Below are 12,366 nucleotides of genomic sequence, written 5' to 3' on the forward strand. Positions count from 1 at the left end.
ACAATTCTAATTGTCTTACGCTCAATTCTATTTTCCTCTCTCTGTCACACTGATGCTGTCATATTTGGGTCATTCATATCGTAGACTTTTCATAGTCACAAAAAGCGCCACACCTCGCCTATAACTTTGATATTCATGATAGCTGAACCTATCCTCGGTCACATTCTGTCCCCTCGAATCCTTCACCTGCTGTAAAAGCATTTGGTGCTTACTGGAGCTACTAGTCGATCCTTGAGCAGTTTATTTAACATGGTCCGGTGGGTGATCATATCAGTGGAAGGTTCTGTAGAGCCTCGTGTAAGTACCGATAGTCTCTTGTCCGGGGTCTGTTGTGCAGAGTGTTTTTCTTTTTCCCGCCGGGTGACTTGGATATTTGGGCGAAAGTTATTGCACGTATCATTAATCAATTGCTTCCAAGAGAGTACTAAAGCACAACGATATTAAGCTTCACTGCCTCATTAACCCGAGTGGTTGGACGAAAATTTGCTCGAGAAGACTGGTAATTCAAGTGAAAAGGAGAGTGTGAGACGGAATAAGGCGTCCTCGGCCATTATATTTTCGATCACGAAGCTTTTTCGTAAGTAATGAGTCTTGTAAGGAGATCTGTCCATCCTCATTTTGTTTTGCTCAAATCTTCCTTTATGAACTGAGTGTTGTTCCACGAAAAATAGTTATTCACATGCTGGTTGAAATGTCCATGTTTGCGCGTGGCCTAGGGTCTGTATATGCCACATAGGGCTTACGCATGATGTAGAGACCCCTGGGATTGTCCAGGCGCCCGCTTTGATTTTCAGTAGAGTGGGTAGTACGAGGTACAGTTCGCAGAGGTTTTCCAGAGTTCCTTATTAAAATTAAGACATAATTCGAATCCAACTCAACCGCGTCAATGACATCAAAAATGCACTAGAATGACGCTATACCCAACGCCTCGAGTGAACTGATCCTGAAGCATCACTATGCGACTAACTCCCACTCAGCGACATAAGCCCACGCCATAACAACACCTCCCAACTGCGCCCTATACTCCTCCGCCGTAAGTCCGCGACATTCCTCCTCCTCTCGATCTCCAAATTTAGTGATAACAGCCAACAGCACCTTCTGGCCCGGTGCGCCCAGCTGGCGCGCATCAGGAACATCCACATACCAAAACTCGCCGCCACCACCGGGTCCAGAGCCAGGAACATGGTTAAAGAGTAGACGCTCATCTTTGCGGCCGTCCACGCCGTGGATACAAAGTATGAAAAGACCTGGCTTGTGACGACTGTGGCGTGCGAGTGTCCAGTGTTCGCATAGAAGACCGAATTGAAAGCGAACAGGGCTCGGTGTGTTGTAAACCGAGATTCGGCCGTCGGTGGGATAGAGAGTGCTCTTGCTAATGTCGTTCTTTCCGACACCGCAGTACATTCTGATCGGTGAACCGCCAGAAGGGCTATCCGGGTTCGTGCGCATGTATTCTTCCCAGCTAATCTGAGGGCGACCGTCGTCGCGGAAGAAGTGCTCTTTGTTTGATGGGAAGTGTTTCAAGCCGAAGACGTCGTTCGACATGGTGAAGTGCAGTGGATCGAAAACTTGCATGTAGGGTTTTCCGGCGCCTTGGATGTGGCCTCCGCCCCAGCAAGGGTCAATCAACTTCCAGCGTCCGCCGTCGATTTTGACTGCGTTCCAGGCGTGGGTAGAGCTGAAAGGGGGGATAGGGGAACTTGGCGCAAGTTCTTCGTGGCCGAAGCCCTTGCCGTGTCCCGATACTACGATGGATTCTAGACCGGCTTTCGTGGCAAGTGCCGCAAATAGGCCGGCGAAGCCTTCGCAGACTGCCAAGCCAGAGGCGAGAGTGCTGGCAGGGGTCGAGGGTTTGACGCGATTGTTGAAGAAGGCGTCAACATCGTAACGGATGTTATGATGCAGCCAGGTAAATATAGCCCGGGCCTTGTCAGTCAATGAGGGGAATGGAGCAGTCAGCTCATTTGCCAGCCATCCTAAATCCTGGGTTGGAAGCGAATGACGAGGATACTGTGCTGCGTGTTGGTCTGGAGCTGAGAAGTCCCGGCATACCAGGCAGTCTGTGTAGGATGACCCAGCAGGGAGGCTAGCTGGTATTGCCGAGCCGTCAAACCGCGGCTTTGTGGCTAGAAGCTTGGAGAGATCCGGACGAGTCCCAGTTGGGATTGGCGGAGGCGCTCCAACAGCTGGTGTACTATTTGGCCTCCCAGGGATCGCCGGCATCTTGTTCAAGTTGCCAAATCCGGCCGTCCGAGCGTCACGTAGATCTGTCTGAGATGACCTCGGGGGTGGTCTCCGCGGCGGCAAGCCAGGGATTTGTTCTTCTCCTGCTCCATTTGATTGTATGCTCTGCTCCGAGGGCCGGCGCGAGGGCGGCTGGGGCGCAGAATACGTATCGGTGGACGTCTTGGAACGAGATAGCATAGACGGCATGCTCGGACGGGACGAAGAGGTTGAAGAAGAGGAGTCCTTGCCCCGCAAGGAGTTTACGTTGGCACTTAATTTGTTCCTCAAGCCAAAGCCACTGATGCTCTTGCCCTCGGCGGGTCTAGATTCAGAACGCGAGGACGGTGATGGTGTCACGTCTGTGATCTCTTCCTTCGGGCGTCTCGGAGGCAGCACCGGTAGCGTGGTCTCTCTCCCACGCGGGCGCTTTGATACGGCCGTTGCCATTGGAATTGACAGATGTCGAGGTAGCGCGAACGCTTGTAGCCGCTGTCGAGTGTGATGCCTTGGAGGTGACTGACTCGGCGGAGGGCCTCCGCACAGGCTCCGTAGGTCTGCGAGGTGGAAGAGAAGGACGAGCTTCAGCACGCGCTGGTGTTGGAGGAGGCAAGCGATCTGATCGGCGCGTAGGCAAGGGCGGAGGGGGCTTCTTGGGTTTTACTTCCGGCTTTGGCGACACTGTCGGAGGCGGTCGCGGAGCCTGTCCTGGGCGTCGCTCGCCTGCGGGCTCATTCCCTATGGGTGCGCTGTCAAGGATAGAGCCGGTCACATTGTAGGAAGGAGGGTTGTTGGCGGATCTGCTGCGGTCGATGTTAGGGCGGAAGATTGGTGGTTCAGGGCCAGAAGGATTGGCCGCCTGGGCCAACTTCAGGGCGGCAATCCGCTCCTGGATAGAACCCAGCTGCGGCTCTTCAGTCATGTCGTCTTTTCTTCCGCGAACTTTGTCCAGTGACCCTGGTGGAGAGTAGGGCCCGAAACCAGAGGTGCTGTAAAGACAGTCACACCCAGCACTCGGTGGCTTGGCGGGGGCCGGGTGCAGAGCCCTGAAAGCCTGGGGGCCAAAAAGTAGTCGTCAGAGGAAGAAGCACCCTCGAACAAAATTCCGACGCAGTGTAGAACGAGCAGCTGAAACACCTGGAGTGATGTTAGAGGCAGCTCATTTTAAAGAGGGGTCTCGCCCCAGTGAAGAGCGTTCCGCATCGCGTGGACCATGGGTCAGATCTATATCTATGACTAGGAACAGGCACATGTGGACAGGGAATGTTCTTTGGAAACATATTTCATTTTTTAGTCTTCATACCACCGGACTCCCAAACGCCTCAAGACGGCTATATGGGCCCTGTCTAGAGAAAACACAGATGAACAAAAGAAAGGATGTAGCTGCTATGGGGAATCGCCCCTGGAAAGTCAAGCGACACAAAGGAAGGTTGTCAAACGCGGTTGCAGACTTCGTAGATATCTCAGGACCGAAGTTTGATGATAACAGAAAACCAAAAACGAGCCGGACACATGATAAACGTGAAATACATGATGGAGAGAAAGGAAGAAAAGAATACACAGAAAAGAGGGCCACGAGGGCCAGGAGTCAGGATCGATCATCAAGAGCATCACTTCATCCCAAGGTACGTATTCATCCCCGCGGTTCTTCTAGACATTCTTGTACAGCAACAGAGGCTCGCCGACATTTTCGATCTCCGGGATTGTGCATTTGAGGTCAAAAGCCTTGGCCAAGACGATCTTGAAAATCTGTGGAGTGTTAGAGGTAGGCTGGAAAGGACAGATGGAAAGACACTCACCTTCTGCACATTGATACTGTGACTTGTACTGCTGAAGATCAGACTGGCCTTCATCGCTTTTGCGAAGCGTTTGGCCTGGAGGGAGATCTCTTCTTGGTCTTCCCGAGGGAAGTTGACGAAGTGGTCATACTTGGTGCCGACTAAGAAAGGAATAGCAGTTTTGTTAAAACCACGACCCTGACGGTACCATTCCTTGATAGAATTCAGCGTGCTCTTGCGGGTGAGATCAAACATGAATAGAATGGCCACAGCATCGTTGCAGACTAGCGGCAGCATGTTGACGAACTCGCGCTGACCACCCAGATCCCAGATAGAGAAGGTAATTTCTGTGTTGCGAATGGAGATGGTCTTCTCCATGAAGTTGACACCTGAAAATCACGTCAGCAAAAATACATATTGATCAGAGCGGCTCACACAAACCTAGTGTCTGAATGTAATCCTCATCCCAGCTTCCCTCGACGTACTTCACCATGAGACTTGTCTTTCCAATTTGGGCATCTCCTACCATGCCAACCTTAATGACAACACTGTTCTTCGAGGACTGGGCCTGAGCCGCCTGTCGCTGGGTGACTTCTGACGGCTGCTGCTGCTGCTGCTGTTGCTGTTGTTGCTGCTGAGAGAGACCGTATCTCTCTGGGCCACTGGAGAAACTGGAGCCAGGGCGTGATGAAGGCTGCAAAGAGGGCTGCTGGCTAACGGAGGGGAATGAGGCAAGGGGAGCAGATTGATCGGTCTCATGAGGAGGATATTCAGGAGCAGCGTGGTGGAAATCAGTCGATCGAGAGTGGTAGTGCGCTTTGGAATCGCTGTTGTAGCCGTGGTCTATACGACTCGTAGCCCTTCCAGGGGCTGGTTCTTCGACGTTGACGCTGACTGGCGCCTGGTGCTCCATCGGCTGCCCCAATGATTGATCCATCGAATGCTCGAGGGGCTGTTCGGAGAAAACCTGAGGCTCCGGGACCTCTGACGCATGTTCCTCCACAGGGGGCTGCGGCTCCGCAACAGCAGAATCATCCATAACGGACTGCTGCAACGGATTTATGGTGGCGGTAGGGCTTGTGTCAAGGTGGTATCTTCGTAGGCGCGCCCTGCTCGAGAATGTCAGTCAGCGCCTGCGGGGAAAGGAGACCCTTGTGTGATATGTCACCAACCAATTACGAAGGCGATCAGATCACAGAAACGTCCAGACGAACTTTTGTGTACTGCAGTGATCTTCTGCACTTCCTCGTCAAGTAAATCGGACGAATCGGAGGTATGAGGATCAAGTTTGGTTTAGGAGTTGGTAAACCGTCCCTTGGCGTAAACAGCGGCCGGGTAGGGATTTCGGTGCACCGGGGACAATGATGGAAGGAGGTGAGATGAGTGCTGCGACAAAATCAAGCCACAAACGAAAGGCAAGCTGCAGGAACTGGAAAGAAAGCAGCAGTCGAATCTCCGAGAGGCTTCAGCTCTTGTCAACACTGCGCTGCGCGGGATGTGCGCTAGTCCCCGATAGGCTTAGTGTGTGTCTCCGTGCCCAAACTGAAAAAAGTTCTTATCGTCCCTCATTCTTTCTAGAACACCCCGCTTCACCACTCTTCACCATGTCTAAGAGAGCTGCGGACACCGAAGAGTACTCGGCTGCCCTCAAGGCAGGCGAGCGCCCCATGGCCGACGCCATCCCGGACGAGGCCGGTGAATTCGAGGACGAGTTCGAGGATGAATTCGAGAGCGAGGACGAAATTCTGGAGGCCGGTGTCGATGGTCGCCCAGATGCAGAGCGCGAGGAGGAAGAGAAAGGTACGAATTACGGCTTACGGATCAATTGGCGCGCGGCAGCAGTTCTAACAATGAATAGAGGCGATGGATGTCGACAAGCAGACCTTCATTCCTGGCCGAACGAAATTGGCACCCGGCGAGACGCTCTCCCCAGACCCGTCCACCTATGACATGCTCCATGCCCTCAACACACCATGGCCATGTCTTTCCTTCGACATAGTTCGCGATTCGCTCGGTGACAACCGCAAGACCTTCCCCGCTACAGTGTACGCTGTTGCCGGTACCCAGGCAGATGGCAGAAAGGCCAAGGACAACGAGCTTATGGTTCTCAAGATGAGCGGACTGAGCAAGATGGAGCGTGAAAATGAGGACTCAGAGTCCGATTCTGATGACGACGACGACATGGGCGAGCCCATTCTGGAACACAAGTCTATTCCACTGGGCTCGACAACGAACCGCATTCGCGCCCACCAAACACCTTCGCAGTCTGCGGACTATTCCAAGCCCCCACAGACACTGACTGCTACTATGCTTGAGAACTCCCAAATTCTTATTCACGACGTTACTGCGCACCTTCAGAGCTTCGACGTGCCCGGTACAGTTCTCCCTCCTCCGCAAACAAGCCTCTTTCTACTCTCCGCATGCACAAGTCCGAAGGTTACGCCCTCGATTGGTCTCCTCTACAGCCGCTCGGCAAGTTGCTGACCGGTGACAATGACGGTCTCATTTACGCGACCACCCGCACCGAGGGTGGAGGTTGGGTTACCGACAACCGTCCATTCACGGGGCACCAGTCTTCGGTCGAGGAGCTTCAGTGGTCCCCCAACGAGAAGAACGTGTTTGCCTCTGCCAGTAGCGACGGCAGTGTGAAGGTGTGGGATGTACGGTCCAAGTCTCGCAAGCCCGCTGTGGATGTGATGATCTCCAAAACCGACGTCAACGTCATGAGCTGGGCTAAGCAGACTTTCCACTTGTTGGCAACTGGTGCCGACGATGGACAATGGGCTGTATGGGACTTGCGACACTGGAAGCCTAACAATGCGGGTCAGATCAGCGCCTCGCCTGTTGCTTCCTTCGATTTCCACAAGGAGCCTATTACCAGTATCGAGTGGCACCCTACTGACGACAGCGTCGTCGCTGTCGGCTCCGCCGACAATACGGTCACTCTATGGGATTTGGCTGTCGAGTTGGATGACGAAGAGAGCCGACAGGCTGGTATGGCGGATATTCCGCCGCAGCTCTTGTTCGTTCATTATATGGAGTCTGTCAAGGAGGTGCACTGGCACAATCAGATGCCGGGTGCGCTGATGGCAACCGGTGGCAGTGGATTCAGGTACGTCAATCCCTGGAAAGTTTCAGCCGTCCTCTATGCAATGCTAACAAAATTAACTACAGTGTTTTCAAGACTATCAGTGTCTAATGAGCAGATCGAGCGCGCTCGACTCAAAAAAAGAATTTCATGTGTGATGTCATGCTCATATACCATTCGAGTACGAGGTTTACTCGTCTATATCGGAACCGGAGTTGAAGCCCGTCAACGACGGGCGATGAACAAAAAAACTTGCTTTACAACATATTCGGAGTAGATTAGACCTGCATTTATTTAATGGCAATGTTGATCTCTTGACCGTATTCTCATAAACTCAGATCGGAGTCTACTTATCTCCCGCGCTTCAGGCATTCCCCCCCCCCCCCATGGAATAGCGTGAACTGCTGTATACTCAAATCCACCCACCACAAACCCTGAAAAGGCGGAATGAAAAGCTACCCTCAATTCCGCCCCAAGCAATCAGGACCAGCCTCGGCCGAGATCAGCGATCGGTTATCAACAATCATGTCACCTTGGAGAGGGGGGGCAAATCTGCAAATGCACAACATTCACCGAAACTAGCGTGGGATGCTTTAGCTACAGTAAGGGGGATCCCAGAGTATCCCAGCACGAATGTACCACCGGCCTCCAGAACTCCGAGCACAGTACAGCACTGGTCCTCGTAATAAACGCGCGCAATACAGCAGGGATGCGTCTACGCCGTCACTGCGCGCTTTCTACGCTCCATCGCCAGATCGGATTGGCGCCAGGTTGAGGAGCAGGTCGGGTGCGACACTGCATGGGCTGGTCGATTCCGACATGAGAGTGGATTATTGGGGGCCAGTTAGATGATGTGTGTGGGCATAGGGGACGTGGTAGGATGATCGAGGCGATCAGGACGTGGCGCGATGGGTGCTGGGCGAGGAGCGTCTAGTGGGCAGTGCTTCTTGTGCTGTCCGTGCGAGTTCCCACAGAACTTTGGCCGAGGTATGACATGCATGGATTGGATGAGATTTCATGTTGTACCGAAAGTGGTGTTGTGGAGGTTTCCCAGATCTGAGGTGTGTTTCTCGGACGGGTATGTGGTGGCCAGTATGTAGGTACTATAGCCATACTTGAGGGTTCGCTTCTGCGCAATGTCAGGACTTGTATACCCCGGTCGTCGTAACGAGGCTATGTCCACGTCCATATTTGGGTTCAGGTCTAGGTCCTGGCGATCTTCGGGAAATGGCTACATCCGTTACGAGCTCCGCTAATGCACGCCGCGAATCAATCACATTGGATTGTGTCTCTGCCCGCGTAGTGTCCACGGCCGGACTTTCTCCGGTGTGTTCTATATCTTGGAATATGGAACATAGGCGGGAGAACTTGGAGCATGTAACTTGGCTGGAGTCGTGCTTGTACTGTATCGGGCGATGTCGCGATGGGATTTACGTTTTACTTCATCAGGTCACCGGTAAGGTGCGCGCATCAGATCCACTTGGGCTTGGAGTCGATTTGCCAGCGTGGTACCTCCAAACTTGAGTAAAATCAAAATGCATCTCTTGACCTTTGTTGCGTTAAATTTCGAGCCGGCCTTTGCTCGCAGATCCCTCGCCCAACTGCGACCCGACTTGCCACCAGAGGATCCTGCAGGTTCTTGAATGCCGGGATATCCGTCCTTTTATTTCTTTAATAGGCTATGCTCGATCATCCTTGCAGGGACTGAAAGCTCCCGAGCTCCGAGCTCGGTCCACTGGAATCGGAATTAAGAATGACCTTTCCAGCCCCCTATTGTCAGCAACGCCAATCTGCAGGCGACGTAGTATCCGCGGATCTAGCCTTTGCCGTTTACCCAGGGCCGATCGTGCAATGATGAGAGCTTATCAGGTTTCGGAGCCTTGCTGACGAGGAACCGCCGTGTCAAACAAATCGAAAATAGAAGCCAATAAGACGATGTAACCATCCGCGGTTGTAGTTTCCCATGTTTTGTCCGAAGGTTCCACTCTAAGTCCACTCTATGTCTAGACTCTGTTTCGTTGTGGCTGTGTGTTTCAAATTGATATTAGCCAGTCAATTTGTCGCTTCGGATAAGAATTACGGTCTCATTGCCGAGCGGCAGATCTAAATTCAGCATTCAAAGAAGCAGTGCGAGTACGGCGTAGTGGGTTGAGTCAAGATTGACTGGTAAAAGCAAAAATGGTCCGACAGGGACACCTCTTGCGATCTAATCGATGTCAACAAGGATGTACTATGTACCTCTCCTGATGTTTCCTCACAGGAGTGGAAGGCTCCGAGTTCATCTCCTCCACCTCATCCACTCTTCCGCAATCGGCGAACCTTTGCCCGCGGACTTGCATTATCGCAGGTGGACACCATGACGCATAGGGCCAGCGAATCCCAGAGCCTCAGGGACAGCAGTGTGTTGACAAATCTTGAGACGAATCCACGGAGCTAGCGGGACGAAGCCACGGAGATCAACGGCCAAGCACGGGTAGCACTGTACAGGGCGACCAAAGGATAAAGGTTACTTCTGTTCACCGCCTTTTCCTTTCAATTACATACCGCCCACGTATTCACTTTACGTGACGCATTCAATTATTCCCTTTTCAATAATTACCAGCGGTATTGAGGGAACGAAACAAGCTAGATACGTTGATTATTCATATAAAACTGGCAGAATCGAAGTGGAGAAGTAACCTTTATTCCTAGGTCACCCTGTAGCGCGAAATGGGGTTTCTCCATCAACGAGAATCAGCCCGGAGCCACTCCGTCTGACGCGCCGTCTCATTCGTCTCGGACGCGGGAGTCGGTTCAAATGGGGCAATACAGAGTACACTACACAGTACACACAACACGCGGGAAAACGGCCTGAAGTCCGATCAGTCCGTGGACTAATATCCGAGCCGTCGCGCCATCGGCAGACTTGATGCCATCGTGCACAAGTGGCAAGCACAGGCCACCTGGCGATCCCCTGTGGCACGCAGGACCGGGATACGTGCGTCGGAGAATTATAGTATTCGCTATCTACACCACTCAGGACTTTGAAGCCAAGGTTTCGTGGCTTGCGATTTGTCCCGGGATTCGACAGACTGTTGCACATCTCGGTCAGCGATCACCCGCAAAGCGCGGTTACACAATAACGACTCGATTAAATGACGCAGGTGAGGTATCTGGATTGACCAGGGGAGTCGGAGCGCTCTGGGCCTTGTGGCGCAATGGTCTGGTGAACGGAGCCTAGTGCCAGCTGGACGGGAATTGACTTCTGCCGTGGACCTGCATTCATTCCGATAATACCTATTCCAATATGCATCTTTTCGTATAAGTCCCGAAATCTCACCAGGGTCTGAGCTAGCCACCGATGCGCAAAAGTCAAAGCCTAATAGTCTTTACGACTCTAGAACGCCGGATAAAATAGAAAAAAGAAAAATGATGACAAGACAAAATAAAAAGACAATCTAGACGCACCCGAAGCATAAAATCGCTCAGATCAGGTGCCCCGGAAGGCGATGCCGGGTTGAGTGCTCAATGCGCCAGACGGAGCTTGGTGGCTTGGTTCCATTTGTCAGGTCCGGTCACCTGCTTCGCCGTCAGACTTTGCCCTAGTGGTCTAGTGCGCGTTGCTCGGGTCTGGGGTTTCTGCAAACGAGATGTCCGTGCGACATCCGGGGTCAAGTAAGGAGGCGACGGATTCCAGAAGGACCACGCAGGATTAGCGCTGCATAGTCCGTCGCAATATGCAATATGCAATTCTCATTGCATTAGCATGATAATTTGTATTTCGATGCTGCAGTTCAGGTCTGTTTGCGTCACAGAGACCTGTTTCCAGACCTCGGAAGCTCGCGGCAGAGTGCCCCTTGACTTGTGCCTCTAGCGCTTAGTGTTCAGGATGAATTGATGGACGCTCTAGGATCCGAGGATCGTCAAAACCCCAGTCAACCCCGGACTTCGATCCAGCCGCATCAATCACTAATCCCTGGCAACGGGGTGGGTTGCCCATTTCGTGCGACCAAACTCAAACTGGCGTGGCTGCAACGTGCGTCTCGAAGTCAAAGGAGAACCGGGGGACTTCTAGAAAGTTTCGCCAGAAGCAGCCTCCAGCCTCTGGGTGAAAATGGAGTTTGCCACCCCCAAAAAGAAAAGGGCATGTGCAATGGAGGAAAGCCGGGGATGGATCATCCACTCCTTCCAGGCCGTTTGGGCAATGTTTCATTGGCACCAAGACGAGAAAAGGGAAATCCCCCACACCATCCCATAATTGCTTCCCCCACAAAAATGGGCGCATGGCCCTCTAATATTTGGGCCTTGCGGATCCATCCGCCGTGACCCCAAGGTGGATCGTACCTGAGAATAACAAGTACCAAAGTAAACCAAGCCAGGAGGTATTGTAAATGACGAGAAGTAATAGCAAAGGTAAGAAACGAGACAAGAACAAGAATCCCGGCCGTGCAGTCACGAGATGGCATCTCGTATCATGGTGAGCGACCTAAGGTGAATGGTCCGTCTTCCTCCCCGGGTCTCCACCGTGACGATACCCAAGCGCCTCTGGGGTAATAGCGTAATTTCTAAGAGGAATGCTGTACGAGTAGAAGTCAGTCGTGGTCCGCAATCCGTACCTTTCGAGTTCTCAACACACCATGAGCATCTCCTCGAGAATCCTAGACCATCCACGGTACTTCCATCACGGGGGACAGGTGAAACCGGCCTCTATTCCTTATCGTCCCATGGTTTCAGAGTCCAGCTCGGAGCCTACATCCACCCACGCCACTAGACCCAAGCCAGTAAAGTGAGTGGCCAATGGGTCTGTCCGATAACGCCAGGAACTGGTGAACTGGTGGGCGTGGACCGACCGGCGCAGCACCGTGCGTGTAAGATTGCGTCTACGCCGCATTCAGTATCACCCTGGCTAATCGTCGCCTGGCCATTGGCGATGCAGGCCGCCCGCCCGTGCGGGTTCCACTTAGTGCCAGTACTGTACTTTATCCCGTAATGCGTCTGTCACCTCGTGCGTGGGGCGTGGAGGTACCCATGCCGAGACAGTTGGGGTATGTTGAGAGTACTGGCCGCCCCTGTGTAGAATGTGCTGGGGACTGCGTAGCTTCAAGTACACCGGTACACATTGGACGGCACCAGGTGATTACAGCGTGGTAACCGCCACTACTGCCACGACGACCTCTGGTACCCAGACCCAGGTACCTTCATTTGATTCAGAGGCAACTTCTCTAATACCTGTCTGATTCCGATTCCTATCTTAACCTTTCAACCTTCCCTTCCTGACCTCCTACCTTCCTCCGTACC

General features: G+C 52.7%; 4 protein-coding genes across 4 annotated transcripts; 1 reads left to right on the forward strand and 3 right to left on the reverse strand.

Annotated features, from left to right (window-relative positions):
- Positions 1-954: 954 nt before the first annotated feature.
- Positions 955-2,433, reverse strand: N7477_004446 (transglutaminase domain-containing protein; the record flags this gene model as incomplete). Its single annotated transcript, XM_056966109.1, has 1 exon — positions 955-2,433. The coding sequence occupies one exon, from the start codon at positions 2,431-2,433 to the stop codon at positions 955-957; it is 1,479 nt and encodes a 492-aa protein (XP_056822890.1).
- Positions 2,434-2,554: 121 nt separating this feature from the next.
- On the reverse strand, positions 2,555-3,145 carry N7477_004447 (uncharacterized protein; the record flags this gene model as incomplete). The annotated part of the gene is made up of 1 exon (XM_056966110.1): positions 2,555-3,145. The coding sequence occupies one exon, from the start codon at positions 3,143-3,145 to the stop codon at positions 2,555-2,557; it is 591 nt and encodes a 196-aa protein (XP_056822891.1).
- A 728-nt stretch (positions 3,146-3,873) lies between these two features.
- N7477_004448 (Spg1/Tem1 GTP-binding protein) lies at positions 3,874-5,040 on the reverse strand (the record flags this gene model as incomplete). Its single annotated transcript, XM_056966111.1, has 3 exons — positions 3,874-3,972; positions 4,023-4,390; positions 4,443-5,040. The coding sequence occupies 3 exons, from the start codon at positions 5,038-5,040 to the stop codon at positions 3,874-3,876; spliced, it is 1,065 nt and encodes a 354-aa protein (XP_056822892.1).
- Positions 5,041-5,605: 565 nt separating this feature from the next.
- Positions 5,606-7,200, forward strand: N7477_004449 (ribosome biosynthesis protein RRB1; the record flags this gene model as incomplete). Its single annotated transcript, XM_056966112.1, has 4 exons — positions 5,606-5,801; positions 5,860-6,375; positions 6,438-7,113; positions 7,176-7,200. The coding sequence occupies 4 exons, from the start codon at positions 5,606-5,608 to the stop codon at positions 7,198-7,200; spliced, it is 1,413 nt and encodes a 470-aa protein (XP_056822893.1).
- Positions 7,201-12,366: the final 5,166 nt, after the last annotated feature.

The sequence above is a fragment of the Penicillium maclennaniae genome (genome assembly GCF_028827695.1).
Source record: "Penicillium maclennaniae strain IBT 15551 chromosome Unknown utg000004l:1.0-3007600.0:1.0-3009580.0, whole genome shotgun sequence".
NCBI lineage: Eukaryota > Fungi > Ascomycota > Eurotiomycetes > Eurotiales > Aspergillaceae > Penicillium > Penicillium maclennaniae.